General features: G+C 42.9%; 3 protein-coding genes across 4 annotated transcripts; 1 reads left to right on the plus strand and 2 right to left on the minus strand.

The window, feature by feature from the left end:
* Window positions 1–646: 646 nt before the first annotated feature.
* rnf166 (ring finger protein 166) lies at window positions 647–4,441 on the minus strand. The gene is made up of 6 exons (XM_072436376.1): window positions 3,980–4,441; window positions 3,290–3,446; window positions 2,623–2,735; window positions 1,900–2,014; window positions 1,479–1,586; window positions 647–1,403 (listed from the first exon to the last, which is right to left on the minus strand). Exons 1-6 carry the CDS (start codon window positions 4,186–4,188, stop codon window positions 1,338–1,340), a joined length of 768 nt encoding a protein of 255 aa, XP_072292477.1. The 5' UTR covers window positions 4,189–4,441; the 3' UTR covers window positions 647–1,337.
* Window positions 4,442–4,703: 262 nt separating this feature from the next.
* ctu2 (cytosolic thiouridylase subunit 2 homolog (S. pombe)) lies at window positions 4,704–9,594 on the plus strand. 2 transcript variants are annotated; one of them, XM_072436373.1, is made up of 17 exons: window positions 4,704–4,866; window positions 5,641–5,715; window positions 5,804–5,882; window positions 6,043–6,102; window positions 6,227–6,287; window positions 6,358–6,467; window positions 6,537–6,772; window positions 7,001–7,136; window positions 7,212–7,343; window positions 7,411–7,502; window positions 8,147–8,244; window positions 8,455–8,544; window positions 8,684–8,758; window positions 9,009–9,078; window positions 9,162–9,231; window positions 9,361–9,419; window positions 9,481–9,594. In XM_072436373.1, exons 1-17 carry the CDS (start codon window positions 4,814–4,816, stop codon window positions 9,521–9,523), a joined length of 1,539 nt encoding a protein of 512 aa, XP_072292474.1. In that variant the 5' UTR covers window positions 4,704–4,813; the 3' UTR covers window positions 9,524–9,594. The 2 variants fall into 2 exon arrangements, with proteins under 2 accessions (XP_072292474.1, XP_072292475.1); XM_072436374.1 differs by lacking the exon at window positions 8,684–8,758 and having other exon boundaries at window positions 4,705–4,866; window positions 9,009–9,069; window positions 9,141–9,231.
* Window positions 9,595–9,665: 71 nt separating this feature from the next.
* cdk1 (cyclin dependent kinase 1) lies at window positions 9,666–12,789 on the minus strand. The gene is made up of 8 exons (XM_072436375.1): window positions 12,697–12,789; window positions 12,415–12,457; window positions 11,981–12,137; window positions 11,447–11,570; window positions 11,053–11,223; window positions 10,814–10,977; window positions 10,590–10,731; window positions 9,666–9,863 (listed from the first exon to the last, which is right to left on the minus strand). The coding sequence occupies exons 2-8, from the start codon at window positions 12,449–12,451 to the stop codon at window positions 9,747–9,749; spliced, it is 912 nt and encodes a 303-aa protein (XP_072292476.1). The 5' UTR covers window positions 12,452–12,457; window positions 12,697–12,789; the 3' UTR covers window positions 9,666–9,746.
* Between the last annotated feature and the right edge of the window lie 3,499 nt (window positions 12,790–16,288).

Here is a 16,288-nt window from a genome sequence, read left to right on the forward strand (position 1 = left end):
ACTCGCTCTGTACATGTTGTTATAACATGCACTTCCAATTTTTAAGGGGTGAATTGAATCAAATGAATTGAATCTCTATTAAAAGACAGCAGCAATTTCCTTTTTTCATCATTTTAAAAAATAAATAAATACATGTGCGATAATCACTAAAAGAAAATAATAAAAAAAAACAGAAAATTCAGTGCCTGTAATGTAAAAGCAGGATTTGTGAATGAAAACCTGTACATTTTAAGAAACCAGACAGACATGAAGGGGCCTTGGGTAAAGGTTTGAAAAAGGCTTTTCAACACATCAACACTTTTTTGACCTGTTTCAGTAACAGACAGCAACAACAGGAATGGCACATGCATTCCATATAAAAAGAGCCATACAACAAACCAACAAGACAAACAATAGTGCCTTAAGAAATGTACAATATCTCCATAACTTTTTAAATGAACAAAAAAAAAAAAAAATGAACAGTGCAAACCCAACATTTCCTTCTTCACTCCGAGGTGCATAGGGCCCCTGTTGAAACTATCTCAGTCTGGTCACGTAATGTGCATTTCAAGTATTTACAGAAACAAAATTTCCTCCGAAAGTTGCAAATACATGGTAGTCACCACCTCCAGTGGTGTGAAACGTAATACTTTTTCAAAAAAATAGATATCTTGTACCCATTTTATTTTATGAACGTATCATAAAAATCCTTGTTTAAGGAATTGGAGACAAAGATAGGTGAACAGTGGACACTCACTTTCAACATCAAGGTTTGTCACAATGATATCAGTCTAATATAAAAAGTGCAAATATTCACAAGGATAAAAAGTGGGTTAAATGAAGAGCAACGTGGCAATGTATGTTATTGCGTTCAGATACTTTGATGTGGATGCCGTTATTAAATTGCAGGTTAGTCTTCCTGCTGTACAAGTGGGAAAGGACAGATTCAATGAATTATCTCAGATGGACAGAATTGTGATGGCCACTCACATGTTCAGCTTGTATTGCCAAAGTTTGACAAGTCAGCACTTTAAAAGTTAGAAAAGTTCATATTGCATACGCCCTTAAAGAAAAGTTAAAATAGGTTACACATCTTTCACAGAGTTGTTTGGAGGAATAACTCTTTTGCCAGAGTTATTTTTGTCAAATGACTTTTTGACTAATCCCAAACTGACAAGTTCTCATAGGTGTGTGAGATGATGGGTCATTTTGCATGCTGTGAGAGACTTCAGACGAACAGTATTGTGACCTAGATCTTCGGGCAGTGAAGAGGCCAATTGGTGAACGATGGAGTCTAACTTGACAAAACACCCGCTGAGTCTCGTCTTGCACAAAAGCAGCAGCTCAAGAACACAATCTCAGTTTTCAGCAAGGGACAAGGCCAAAGCTGCCTGCAGAGCCGACTCCTCATCGATGCTATAATCCTGCACACAGTTACAAACAGAATCTTATGAGGCTCATCTTACAAACACTATTACACAGGGGGCAACAGCACTTACAACAAAAGTGTCATAGGAGAACTTGTGTCTGTGAAGTAGATGCTGCAGGAAGTTTGAGCTTTTGTAAGTGGGATCTCCCCATGGCATCGCCGAGCACACAGGACAAACCTGTACACAAGACACATGAAGTACCGGTAGTTGTTAATTTAGGATTTATGTCTCAAAGGACCACGTTCTAGGTTAGACCTTAGAGCAGTAAGAATAACAAGAAATCAGATCAGTGTTTCAACAAAAATATTTATAAGGGTTGGGTTAGTGTGATTATTTCTCGTGAAATATTTGAGGAATATGTTCATTAGAATGTTCAGCTATAGATTTACGCATTATTTTGTTTGTGCCTTTAAGTAACATAGCAAATAGCAAAATATCAATATGATGCAAAGGCTGTTTCGGTTCGGTTGCTGGATAAGCTTGCTCTTACCACTTTGTTGGGGTCATTTCGATGGTTCTCCATGCTGTGCTTGACCAACTCCTGCTGGTCCAAGTTCCTGGTTCCACAGAACGGACAGACAAATGTAGAGCGGTTTGGAATATTGCTGCAAAATTGGGCACACAACCACAAATTACAGTAATGGCTAATTTATATATAAGACATTAATTACATTGCTACAATATAATATACAATATTCATTCAGTCACCTAATCATGTACTATTCCAGCTTTTCACTTTCGATTTGATTCCAATCGATTACAAGCCTGGAAATGTCAATACCTATTCAGATTCGAAATACAAATATAATACATACATGATCGCAAACTACAAAATACACCCATTATAAGCTACAGTGCTATTTTTCAAAACAGCCATTTCATAAAACTTGTCCAAAACATTGTATACTTACTACTGAAATGTCAACAATCTTGTTGATGGGTAATAAAATGTTGTAAATAGACAATAATAAAAGTTGTTTTACAGTTGTTGGCCGTGTGTAAATTGTATGATGCAGATTTGTGACAAAATTACATTGTAATTTACGTATTAGTTTTGATAATTACATACGTTTGACCAACTGGTACAAAAAATGCCTTCCCACTAAAAACTATTTGACAGTTACTGCTAAAAGGCCATTTGGTGCACATAGTTTACGGACACTTTCACAGTCTAAAGGTACAGTACAGGGGGGAGTACAGGGGGGATATTCACCTTGGTATGGGCTGTGAAGTGGGAAGAACAGGAACAAACTTGGGGCAGTTAGCAATCTGTTCTTGAACTTTAGAACATGATGCAATATGGGACTTCATCTTGACCAGAGCCACCTAAAAATACACACAGTGTGTAAAGTGAGGACATTTTAAGCCACAATTTATGTGCAATAGTACTATGATGGCTGCCATTCACACTGAAGAGTTCTTTCCCGGCAGCCACGTTCACGTGTTTTGGGACCAGTTGGTCCTGTTGCTCAGACTGACATTAACATTGCATTGCAGACCATTTTTGACATTAGAACTGTGTACTTAAGCCTCAGACGTCCTGCCATGACACAATTAACAGATACCTTTGGAACATACAACTGGAAGCAGGAAATGTATGACACAAACCTCACCAACGACATCAGACATAATGGAAAAGATGACATATAGACTTGGTATTCTATTCTGTTTTGTTTTTGTTTTTTAAGAAGAAGAAGAAAAAGAGTCAGATAATGTTTTTAAGACAATATTATTTAATTATCCGAGAAAAAAGTTGAATATGTAAATCATGATATACATCTGGGCAGATAACTTGGGACAAAAGGATTTAAACGTCCAAATCTTACATTCACTTTGATTTCATTTTTAAGAAACTGACTTTACTGGGTCTGGGTCAGTACCTTCTTACGGCAGCCACGACACGGTGCTTTGAAGGAGGACAGCTGTTTCTCCACAACAGAAGAACGTTCAACTTTCTTGGGGTCAAAGGGGACACGGCAGAGCGGACAGAGGGGAGAGGTGACCTGGAGGCAGGGCTGGAGGCACTCGCCACAGAAACTGCAGGGAACACAACAAACAGTATTTACATTGCATGTTTTCAAAAATGAACTCTATGACCTGCCGCTTTAGAGCAACACCAGAATTTCCCAATCATAAATAAAGAAGGAGTTATCCGTTTTTTATTATTGCCTAATCTGTTTCTGTGCCTAATCTCTGTTGCAACACTGGAATTCCCCCAAATTCTTATCTTAAACAGGTCAGACTGGTATTGAGGAAGGCACTGAGTTTGTGGTGAAAAGAAGCTGGATCAAACAGCTGGTGTACAGACATGACCAAAATCAGTCTTAGAACAGTCAAAATGTGAGAATGTGACTGTTAATATTTGTCCATTTAAACGTGTTGTACTGTGTTGTTTACCATCTCAGGCCTGCGACCGTGTGCAGACTTTTGTAGGAGCATTGAATGTAGCAGCTCACAGGCATTCAATACTGTCTGAGGCTCCGACAGTGTCAACACAGACCGAGCACATCGCGTATGCAAAGATAATAAATAATCCAAATTTAAACAAAAGTGAAGATAAGGCTACGTACGTGTGAGCGCAGTTGACGATGCTGACAGGTTTGTGGTAGACCTCCAGGCAGATGGGGCAGGAAAACTGACTCTCAATATTCTCAGCAGAGACCACTGACCCGGAGCACGGAGCCGGCCCGAGTCCTGGTCCCGGTCCCGGTGGTCCCGGCTGCTGCGGACGGCGGAGCTGGCTGCTGGCCGAAACAAAGCTCCGAAACATCGCCATCATGAGGAAGGAGCCAAAGTACAGTGAACCTCAGAAGAGCACGCTTCTTCCTGCTCAGTTTATTAAAGCTAGAGTTTATTCCGCTCTGTGACAGTCGAGCTAACACTGTTGATGTTCTCCAAATGAGTGTCCAAAAGCCACAGCATCACTCCGCGAACAAAGACGCGCCAGAGAAGTAAACATGAAGAACAGACTGTGAAAATCTCACTCTCAATTCGAAGCCACACGGATGAACGCCACACTGTGACTTGTCTGTATCCAGATGCATGTTATATCTGAGAAACACATGCAAACGCACTGCCTTCTGGGTATTAATGTCCATCACGGTTGAGAGATAGATTTTATTGTTTTTGTTGAAGAAGGCAACAATAACACGCGGCATTTTCTTTCATTTATTTTTATTCATAATTATAATACACCAGTTTATTAGCAGACCGAGTATAATGTGTGTGTTTGTCCTCCGAGCCCCATGGTGGCGCTGCAGCGCATTTGAGCTCCAGAAAAGATGTGTAGGTGCTGTCATGGCCGTCAGCGGTGTGACCAGAGTGTGACGCTGATCCAAGATTTATTATAAAATCTGTGCTTGATACGTTGCTTTTGCTTTGTTTTGTCACGGAATCTCTTCGTGATGTGTGAAGTGGATCAGGACGGCGGACACATGAGGTCTGCGGAGCACCCCAGGTACTGACAAAACAAGACCTCTTAAGTTCGGATCTCACAACGAATACTTTTATTTAAGAAAGCAATTGTAGACCTGTGTGTTACCCGAGCTTTGACTTTACTCACCGGGCCGATGGTAATAATAGGCACAGCTTAAGCATAATATTTCAAGCTACTGTTTTTAGGATCGTCTTTAACACAGTTGCTGTAACTACCGTGAAGAATAAAAAGGACATCACGCTTCATACGGATGTTTGTGTCTGGTTTTAATTGAACCTTTCAGCCGGGACACCGTTCTCTTTTTACACATTTAAACCGTGAAAACGTGTTCGCCAACATATGGTAGTTAAAGTTTTCTGGCAGACGTCTGTCTTTAGTCTTCGTCTTTTGCCAGTCTTTAGTCGTTCTGTTCTGTTCTGTTTTGCGGCTTCTCGCTCTGTCTCTGTTTTACTTCCGTGACTATCTGTCACGTGAAAACGTACACAGGTGAATAAAACGCATAAATAACGAAACAATTACAATGATGCTTGGGTCAATTTGGTGAGAAACTCTAATGAAATTAAAATGTTTTAGGCGGACCTCTTTGTTGCCATAGAAACACATACTGCCAAAATAGCGTCAGCTACAATTACATATTATGTAATCGGCAATCATGATTAGTGCAATCATTTCAGTGAAATTGTAATGTATATATATATATATATATATATATATATATATATATATATATATATATATATATATATATATATATATATATATATTATATTAATGTTCCTGTATTTTGTTATCTAGTTTTTCAAAGGCTTGTGTGAAATGCAAGGTGCACCCTCCAGCTGTTCTCCTCAGAGTGGGAGATCCTTTCTGCAGGTGAGACCAAACCTGGTGGAAACCCTTTGTCGACCCTTTATCATTTAGCCGTTTAACTGGAGCTAAAATGTTTCTTCTCTAATTCTAGGGGCTGTTTCAATGAATACTTCATTCACAAATTCAGAGCCATGTTGGGCAAAAACAGAATCATTTTTCCTGGTGAAAAGGTATGTCGTTTTCATGTGTAAATTATAAATGCATGTTTCAGTATAGTAGAGTGAAAAAGACAGATTTGCAATGAGTAAAGCTCTGTGACCATTCTAGCTCTTGAATATAATTCAAAATATTGTTTCAGTGCCTTAAAACTGTACTTTTGTTCTTTGTCAGGTCCTCTTGGCTGTATCGGGAGGCCCATCATCATCCTCAATGCTTCGTCAGGTTCAGCAGGTAGTACAGGACACAAGCTGTTATTGTCAAGAGCTCTACATTTAGTCAAGATAGCTACATTTATAGATAAAATTCATTGTAATTAGATTTGCATTGAAAATGATGTGTTATTTATCATTTCCAGGGCCTAAGTATAAACGCTCATAAGAAGCTCAGGTTCACCCCGGGGATTGTTTTTATTGATGGTAAAGAAAGATTCAATATTAGTGTGTAAACGTTGCTTGAATGTATAATAATTGTATGTTGTATGCTCAGAAGGGGCTTTGACTGGGCGTTCCCTGGAAGATCGACACAAGACAAACACTGAGATAAGGATTCTGTTTGAATCTACTGGTTTTCCTTTTCACATTGTTTCTTTGGAACAGGTATGACCTTCTTCTTAGATCTTGTAAAGGAAATCACAATGAATGAATGGGTTTTATTTTTGTGTGTAGGTTTTAGAGTTGCCCACCTCAGTCTTAATGTGGCCACACATGTCCAGCACAGACCGTACAAGCTCATACAAAGTGGCCGTGGGGGAGTTTGATCAGAACCAGAGCTGTGCATTTCAGCCTCCATACCAGCAGCAGGAACCAGCTGACATGAATAAGGCCCACACGCTCGAACTGCAGCTACTCATGGCTTCAGTGAAAACACACACAGCCCGGGAGGAGCTGCTCAACATGCTAAGGTCAGGAGTAATGTTATTTCAGCCAAACATATATTTACAAGTGACCACTGTTGCAAATGCAGTAATGGGTAACTATCCAACTGTTGAAAGTGTCCGAGGTGGGGTAAGTTTGGGTGTCTTTGCTCAGACTGCGGCCCTCATGACCTGGCCTCACATATGCGATTAAGATATTTGAACACTTATTTCTGAGGGAACCCAAAGGTTGTGACTTTTGTTGTGTGTCCACAGGCAGCACTTGTTATTGCACACAGCTCGTACTGAGGGCTACAGTAAACTCATGCTGGGTGACAACTGCACCAGACTGGCTGTAAAGTTGTTGAGCAGCATCTCGCTGGGCCGAGGAGCACAAGCAGCTCTTGACACGGTCAGAAAGATGTCTGTGTGTAAGAAATATACCAGGAAAAACACTCAAACGCTCAAAATGTCTGTGTTCAAGCAGGGGTTTTCAGACTCTCGCTACGGTGATGTCATTGCAGTGAGGCCAATGAGAGACTATTCGGCAAAGGAAATCGCTTATTATAACCACTTATTTGATGTTCCTTCTGTGTTCATCCCAGGCCTAGACTTTAAGGTATGGGTTAAATACAGCCACTGATATGTCAAATTGTAGATAATAAAACAAGTTTTGTTTTTTTTAGACCCCAGACAAGAACAGTATACAGAGATTAACTGAGAGTTTTGTAACCAAACTTCAGACAGAGTTCCCCTCCACTGTCACCACCATCTACAGGTCAGTACACACCCGGGATACACTGTATCATATATACTCTACTCCAGGGGTGCTCAATACGTCGATCGCAGAAGCAGTGCGGGTCGATCGCGCCGAAGCGCGCTCTGTGTAATGCAGAAGAAGGAGGAGAGGGGAAGTTCTGGTTAAGCTCAACCTTCTATCATTAGCGTAGTTGAGGTCAGTATTTCTTATTTTCAAAATAATAGCTGTATTAAATGGTCTAGTTAAATAGCAGATTTTCTCTCTCCTTTTTTATATTGCACATTTGTATATGATAAACAATATTAGGCTATTAATGAAAGCCTAATTATGGACAAACAAAAATAAAAACCTGTCTATTACTGAAAATAAAAAAATACTAAATTATACAATAATTTAGATCTATAGGTAGATCTTCGGGCTTTGTCAAATATGAAAGTAGCTCGTGAGCCAAAAATGTGTGGGCACCCCTGCTCTACTCAATCTGTAATAAAGTATGACTGAATAGGATCAAATGCAGATTTGTTGCAGCAATATCTTATAAGTTATAACATTTCCTAAAATTAGTTTTTAAAAATGTAGGGCTGTACAACATGTGTATATATTGCAAAAGGACCAAAAGGACTTCCAGATGCACAATGATCTATGAACTGTAATGTTAACAGGACCAGTGAGAAGCTGCAGTCAGACTGTAAGGCCGCCTCTGCTGTGGACGACAGGCCTCTGTGTGTGCTGTGCCAGTGTGCACTGGACACTTCCGCAGGTGAGGCCAGCGTTTTTGGTTGTGATCTTTACTGGATTTGCTTTTAACCGTTTTTGTATTAATCATTATCTTGCGCAACAAAGCAAAAATAATGCCTATGAATATATTCTTTGAAACCTTTTTACTGTAGTGACACCTTTCAGTGGTACTCCGCGCTATGTAACTGTGATCATCAGAATTGGACCTTCTAACCTTCTGTTCTTCCATCAGAGAATACTTCTGCTTTCCAAGCCACGCTGATATCAGAGCAACTTTCACAGAGCAAATGCCCAAAGGACTGTCTTCAATCACTCACAGATGGTGCAGTTACATTTCAAAATCACAACATTAAATAGACAAAAGTAGGCTGATGTAGACCATTAAAGAGGAAACCAAATGTAACTTTTAAGGAAAATGTAAAACGAAAAAATTATGTTAAGATAAGCCTTTATTTGTCCAGACAATGGGGAAATTCCAGAAAGCGAGAGAGGGCATTGCAACGGGCAGCCGGCCCTCACCAGCGCCAGAAGTGAGGGTAGGTAATGGGTAAAAGTAATGTTAGGGCTTGAAACACATTTACTTAAGATTAAAGGCACCATTTGGAGGTGCTTGTAGCCCACATAGCTCATTACGAGGGATAGTAACCTCATTTTGGAATGATTACTGAATCATGAAACATCTTAATGATTTGGCAAAAGTGTAGTTTAGTCCAGTCACGTGGGAGGTTGTGTACCATAAATCCCACTGAAGGAAGTGACGATATGTTCTGCTTTTGCTGTGTGCAGACAAAACAAAGTCTGCTGCAAACTGCTCCAGTCAGTGCCATGGAGATGGAGGTTGTTGCTCGTCTTTGAGGTAAATGGACTAACAATTCAAAATCAGACCTTCAGTTTTTGGCTGCCATTTGCTAATCCTAGCCCATTAAATATTTGTGTTAGCAACAAACTGGAGCCAATGGAGCTGAAGACACTGCTGTGTTATAGCTGTCAGTTAACGGTCAAAGATATGGTAAGTGGAAAAGGAGCTGAATTTGTATTTCATTGGATATTGTAGAATAAAAGACTTAGTTTCTGCCGATATCATTCATGAAACAGCATTTTAGTTATTCTCCAGATTAAATTTTTTTCTCACTTGTAGACATCATTGGAACATCTTCCTAGATACATTATCTCAGAAGCCCAGAAGAGGTTGCGACGGTAAGCTCTGGCTAGAAAACCCCCCAAAACCGGACACAAATAATTCTAATTTTGTCTGTAGGTTTCAGATGAGAGCTGAGATCAGCAGTTTTTTACTGGATTAAGTGGCTTCAAAAATTCCAACGTGAAGAACCATGTTCCTGTGTCAAAGATTTTGGACGCCATTGAGGGATAAATACTTTTACATTTTAATTCTGAAATAATAAAATTCTAATGTCACAACGTGCCTTTTTTTTATTAAAGACTCGAGTTAAAGACACTTAAACACACACATATTTACAAGATTAATTGCACAATGAAAAAAGATGCAATGACAATATTTAGAATTTAAATGTTGTCGATATTGGCAGCAGGCAGAGTGGTCTTGTCCAAATCATCAAAATATGGATGTGTCATGGCTTCTCGAGCAGAAATCCTCTTTGGTGGGTTGTAGATCAGCATTTTCTGTGGCAAACAACATAGTCAATACACTATTATTCCAAGTACATAAAGACTTAACACAACTAGTTCTCAAAAAAATGGTGCGAGTTTGACAAAATCAATCCCAAAATCTACAAATTGTGTGCGGATGACACTTTAAAAAAACACTAAGAGCTGAAAGCATTTATATGCCAGAACTTCATTTCTAACATGTTGGAAAGCATAGTCCAGTGGAGTGTTGTGGCTGCAGCTGAGTCCTCAATTTCTTGCTGTAGTAATATAGCTACAAAGATCTAGTACTTCAACCTTTACTGAACATGATCTTCAGTTTTTAAAGGCTAGTGTGTCCAAACATTTTTCAAAATCATTCAAATCCTTGCCAACCAGAGCCTGTTTTATTTCTGGTGATTTTTCCCTACCTAAAAAGGCGAATGTGGTGCTGATGTAGTCAAATACATCAATATATTCCTTGTATTTTGAGCGAAATAAACATTCATGATCTCAGGAGCGCAGCGGTTTCGCTTTACCCTCAACCTTCTATCAGATAAGAGATGAAACTTGTCAAGGCAATGTCTCATCTCTTACCTAGTTTGTTTATACAAATTATAACAATCTGGTTTGCTCAACTGAACTATGAGAGCCGTGCGTTCCAGGTGAAGACAGAATGTAATATATGCCTCCAGCCCAATTAATATTATGAGAGTAGACTTGTGGTCAGTTTAACAGTGCTTATACACAATGAATACTTACTGAGAGAAGGTCTAAGCCATTCTTATCCAAGTTTTTCACCATTGATGCTATACTGCCCACTTTCCATTTGGGAAATGTGTTCTTGTAATCAGGCAAGCTCTCCACTTCCGGCCAAACTTCATTGTTGGGGGTCCCCAAAGTTCTGGGAAAACCCCAAAAACAAAACAGACAGTGTTATAGTGTGTTCATAGTCAGTAGCGTCCCAAAACATTGGCAGTCAGTACCTGAAGATCCTGAAGAGCTGGTCTATTTCAGAGTCTCCATGGAAGAGAGGCTTCTTCGTTGCAAGTTCTGCAAAAATGGTCCCTGTGCTCCACACATCCACAGGGGTTGAGTATCGAGCAGACCCGAGGAGAACCTCAGGAGCTCTGTACCACAAAGTGACCACCTGCGAAGACATTGTTTATTAAAGACTGCTCAATTCAATGTTTTAAGTGAGGGAAGTGGCCAGATCCTTTCTGACCTCATGTGTGTAAACTCTAACAGGAACCCCAAATGCTCGTGCCAGTCCAAAGTCTGCTAATTTGATCACTCCCTTGTTGTCAATCAGAAGGTTCTGTGGTTTTAGGTCCCGGTGAAGAACCCGTCGACAGTGACAAAAGTAGATTCCCTCCAGGATTTGGTAAAGATAGCTCTGTTGCAAAGAGAAAAAATGCCATTTTGAACATGATTAACAAGCAGAAGACGGGGACAAGTTTAAGAAAAAAGAAAAGAAAAAAAAAACTAGTGAGGAATAGTAGTTTACTTTGAAATCAAAACAATTATTTAAAAAACAAAATCTACTACTTTCCTGAAAATTCTGTTGTCCAAAGTCCATTTATAAAGGATTCAGACCAAACAATTGAGTAATACCATACCTTGACAAGCATGCGGTCCATGTATTGTCCTGATGGTATAGAGTCCAGGTACTTCTTTAGGTCCATAGACAGGAACTCAAAGATGAGATAAAGACGAGACTCCTGCATTAGAACATCCAGCAGCCTACAAAGAGTGAACATGACTAAGGTTAAATTACTTGTTTCTCCCCATTGGGAAATTTGTCCTTTGCGTTTAACCCATGCTTCAACTCCGCGGGGGCAACCCATCAGTAGCCTGGAGACCAGTTTTTGAGATTGGTCAAGACTACTTTTAGAGTATCTTTACCTATAGTGCATTGGGGTACCTTGAGCAGCCACAGCAATCTTCCTGCTGTGAGGAGAGGGGTAGCCACTCTGCCACCACAAGGGAGTATAATAGCTTGCATTTTCTTGATATACAATACAATTTTATTTATAGGCACCTTTTAGGACCCTCACACAATAAGAAATATTTTTGCTTGATTTTCCTTGTGAATATCAGCTTATGGCTTTCTCCACGGTGATTGATGAGGTTGAATCATGTGCACTACATACCTGACCACATTGGGGTGCTTCAGCTCCTGGAGCAGGGCCACCTCTCTGACAGCAGTGCTGGGGACGCCCTCGTCCTCACTTTCCAGGCGGATCTTCTTCATGGCCACGACCTGTCCGGTGGCCTTGTGTTTGCCCTTGTACACCACACCATAAGTACCTGTTGAAAACCAGGACATTTTAGCCAAAGTAGCTAAATGGCTGCAAATGTTATTTTCTTTGGGTTTTTGAGGTAACTGAATGTGCTCCATATTAAAAGAAATGTCACTTGTTTCACAAACAACTTAGTTCAAAACATAAAAACACACGTAAACATAAAAATATACCATTGTAAAGTAAATATTTACATACTACATTAATATCTTCAAGCTCAACAGTAAAAAAAATGACACTCAAAAACCAGTCTAACCACCAAAAAGCACTTAGATTGCACAAACCTTCTCCAATTTTCTCTATCTTTAAGTAATCCTCCATCGTTGTCTGAAACGAAACACAGATCTTTAACACTCACAGCTAAATGGACTGGCTGTGAAAGCAAGAGCAACGATTAGCACATAGCAGGTTAAATTAATCATAACGTTAGCCTAGCACTGGCTAATCCCAGAGCAATTGACCTTTAACGCAAACTACAACAATCCTTCAATCAGTCAGCTAATCGAAGCAAAGACTACAGCCTAAGTATTCCCTGAGTGTATTTTAACAGCTGTAAGCACACTTACGGTAAGACTAAAGAGCCCTGTTGTGTATTTGAAGCTCCGTCGGGTCGTGGCCTGACTTCGCTCTGTCACAGCGACGGAAAAATGCAGCGAAACGTTTTGAAAGAACCGCATTACAGCAGTGGTTCAAAACGGGCCAATCAGCAGCCGCCATGGTTTGAAAATCTTCCAATCAGAACGTGAGGTATGGTCACGTGAGCTGAGCGGGAGAAAGAGCGCTGGAAACACATTTTAAAACTCACATGTTTTAGAAATACATGATTGCCGTTTGTTACACTAGATTTCACTGTTCGGTGACTGATTTTCACATTCCCACTACTATTGACAATAAACCACAGTTATGCGAATGGAAGCCTAGTCTGTACAAAGCATAGTATAAAGGTTTAGTCCATATCAGCATGTACATTCCATGCAGATGGCATGTAATGACGCCTAATTTACACATCTGTAATGTACTACACGCCACACTTCGCAGTAACATGCTCCAGATTCCATTCACACATTGTCAGACTGCCTCGGTTTTCTCTTTGGCTTTCACTGAACCACAGTAATATACAAATAAGATACATTTTCGTTACGGAAAAACAGCACCATTACTGAAGTGCATGTATGATGTACAGTAAAAGGGCGACCTCTGCTGTCTGTTTAGAGAACTACATCTGAGTGAACGGATAACCCCACATGATAAAGCGTACTATTCAGAGCTGAGGGCAGTAGATGTGTCATGGAAGCATCTTGTAGTAGTAAGTACGCTTTATCGTTATGGGGTTGTGTATCCGTTCACTCAGATGACTACGCCGCTCCTAAGTGGCGTAGTCACATTGGCTTTCCATAAGGCTAGTACAATTTCCCCCTTAGATTATGAGATTGTCCTTCTTTTCACAGGACAAGGCTCCTAAAATGTTCAAAATACCAATATGTCTCACTGACAGATGAAGAATGTATGCCAAATAGTCAACGTTTGTGAAAAAACACGCGCGCGCGCACACACACAGTCTAAACCTGGAGCCAGCTCACCTGGATGAGACCAGCGTAGTCAAGTTTCAAGTTATTCAGTGGTGGTTATTTTACATGTGATATTATTAATATGGTGTCCATCCATCCATCCATTTTCTGCCGCTTATCTGGGGCCGGGTCGCGGGGGCAGCAGTCTGAGCAGGGACTCCCAGACTTCCTCCTCCCCAGACACTTCCTCTAACTCCTCTGGGGGGATCCCGAGGCGTTCCCAGGCCAGCCGAGAGACATAGTCTCTCCAGCGTGTCCTGGGTCTTCCCCGGGGCCTCTTCCCGATGGGACATGCCTGAAACACCTCCCGAGGGAGGCGCCCAGGAGGCATCCGGAACAGATGCCCGAGCCACCTCAGCTGCTCCTCTCGACGTGGAGGAGCAGCGGCTCTACTCCGAGCTCCCCCCGTGTGGCCGAGCTCCTCACCTTATCTCTAAGGGAGCGCCTTGCCACACGGCGGAGGAAACTCATTTCGACCGCTTGTATCCGCAATCTTGTTCTTTCGGTCACTACCCAAAGCTCATGACCATAGGTGAGGGTAGGAACGTAGACCGACCGGTAAATAGAGAGCTTTGCCTTTCGGCTCAGCTCCCTCTTTACCACAACGGTCCGATGCAGCGACTGCATCACTGCAGCCGCTGCACCGATCCGCCTGTTGATCTCACGCTCCATCCTTCCCTCACTCGTGAACAAGACCCCGAGATACTTGAACTCCTCCACTTGGGGCAAGGACTCCCCACCCACCTGGAGAGGGCAAGCCACCTTTTTCCGGTCGAGAACCATGGCCACGGATTTGGAGGTGCTGATTCTCATCCCAGCCGCTTCACACTCGGCTGCAAACCGTCCCAGTGCATGTTGCAGGTCCAGGTTTGATGGAGCCATCAGGACAACATCGTCTGCAAACAGCAGAGATGGAATCCTGTGGTCCCCAAACCGGACACCCTCCGACCCCTGACTGCGCCTAGAAATTCTGTCCATAAAAATTATGAACAGAACCGGTGACAAAGGGCAGCCCTGACGGAGTCCAACATGCACTGGGAACAGGTCTGACTTACTGCCGGCAATGCGAACACAGTTCCTGCTCCGGTCATACAGGGACCGGACAGCCCTGAACAAAGGGCCCCGGACCCCATACTCCCGGAGCACCCCCCAAAGGACACCCCGAGGGACACGGTCAAAAGCCTTCTCCAGATCCACAAAGCACATGCGGACTAGTTGGGCAAACTCCCATGAACCCTCTAGCACCCGATGGAGGGTATAGAGCTGGTCCAGTGTTCCACGACCGGGACGAAAACCACTCTGCTCCTCCTGAATCTGAGGTTCGACTATCGGTCGGATTCTCCTCTCCAGTACCTTGGAATAGACCTTACCCGGGAGGCTGAGGAGTGTGATCCCTCTGTAGTTGGAACACACCCTCCGGTCCCCCTTCTTAAACAGAGGGACCACCACCCCGGTCTGCCAGTCCAGAGGCACGGTCCCCGAACGCCACGCGATGTTGCAGAGACGTGTCAACCAAGACAGTCCTACAACATCCAGATACTTTAGGTACTCAGGGCGGATCTCATCCACCCCCGGAGCCCTGCCACCGAGGAGTTTGCGAACAACCTCAGTGACTTCAGCTTGGGTGATGGATGAGCCAGCCTCTGAGTCCCCGGTCTCTACTTCCTCTTCAGAAGACGTGACTGAGGGATTAAGGAATCCTCAAAGTATTCCTTCCACCGTCCGACGACATCCCCAGTCGAGGTCAGCAGGCCTCCACCCGCACCGTAAACGGTGTTGGTGAGGCACTGCTTCCCCCTCCTGAGGCGCCGGACGGTTTGCCAGAATTTCTTTGGTGCAGACCGATAGTCCTCCTCCATGGCCTCCCCGAACTCCTCCCAGGCCCGGGTTTTTGCCTCTGCGACAGCACGAGCCGCGGCTCGCTTGGCCTGCCGATACCTGTCGATGACCTCCGGAGACCCACAAGCCAGAGTGGCCTGATAGGCCTCCTTCTTCAGTCTGACGGCATCCCTTACTTCCGGTGTCCACCACCGGGTTCGGGGGTTGCCGCCACGACAGGCACCGGTGACCTTGCGACCACAGCTCCGAGCAGCCGCATCAACAATGGAGGCGGAGAACATGGTCCACTTGGACTCAATGCCCCCAACCTCCCCCGGGACATGGGAGAAGCTCTCCCGGAGGTGCGAGTTGAATACCCTACTGACAGAGGGCTCCACAAGACGTTCCCAACAGACCCTCACAATGCGCTTGGGTCTGCCAAGTCTGTCCGGCTTCCTCCTCCGCCAGCGGATCCAACTCACCACCAGGTGGTGATTGGTTGACAACTCTGCCCCTCTCTTCACCCGAGTGTCCAAGACACGCGGCCGGAGGTCTGATGACACGACAACAAAGTCGATCATTGACCTCCGGCCTAGGGTGTCCTGGTGCCATGTGCACTGATGGACACCCTTGTGCTTGAACATGGTGTTCGTTATGGACAATCCGTGGCTAGCACAGAAGTCCAATAACTGAACACCACTCGGGTTCAGATCGGGGAAGCCGTTCTTCCCGATCACCCCTCCCCAGGTGTCACTGTCATTGCCCACGTGGG

The sequence above is a fragment of the Eucyclogobius newberryi genome, unplaced genomic scaffold (assembly GCF_026437365.1).
Source record: "Eucyclogobius newberryi isolate DKJ021-1_F unplaced genomic scaffold, fEucNew1.0.hap1 SCAF_8, whole genome shotgun sequence".
Classification (NCBI taxonomy): domain Eukaryota; kingdom Metazoa; phylum Chordata; class Actinopteri; order Gobiiformes; family Gobiidae; genus Eucyclogobius; species Eucyclogobius newberryi.

Bases quoted from the DNA above. Each gene is read 5' to 3' on its own strand.
- rnf166 (XM_072436376.1), bottom strand. From the start codon at position 4,188: ATGATGGCGATGTTTCGGAGCTTTGTTTCGGCCAGCAGCCAGCTCCGC. The intron at 2,736-3,289 runs GTACTGACCCAG...GTGTATTTTTAG, and splicing joins GTCGTGGCTGCCGTAAGAAG to GTGGCTCTGGTCAAGATGAA. The intron at 1,404-1,478 runs GTAAGTGCTGTT...AACTGTGTGCAG, and splicing joins TCTCCTATGACACTTTTGTT to GATTATAGCATCGATGAGGA.
- ctu2 (XM_072436373.1), top strand. From the start codon at position 4,814: ATGTGTGAAGTGGATCAGGACGGCGGACACATGAGGTCTGCGGAGCAC. The intron at 8,245-8,454 runs GTGAGGCCAGCG...TTCTTCCATCAG, and splicing joins TGCACTGGACACTTCCGCAG to AGAATACTTCTGCTTTCCAA. The intron at 8,759-9,008 runs GTAGGTAATGGG...TGCTGTGTGCAG, and splicing joins CACCAGCGCCAGAAGTGAGG to ACAAAACAAAGTCTGCTGCA.
- cdk1 (XM_072436375.1), bottom strand. From the start codon at position 12,451: ATGGAGGATTACTTAAAGATAGAGAAAATTGGAGAAG. The intron at 11,571-11,980 runs GTATGTAGTGCA...CACTCTTTGTAG, and splicing joins AAGCACCCCAATGTGGTCAG to GCTGCTGGATGTTCTAATGC. The intron at 11,224-11,446 runs GTATGGTATTAC...TCTTTGCAACAG, and splicing joins TGGACCGCATGCTTGTCAAG to AGCTATCTTTACCAAATCCT.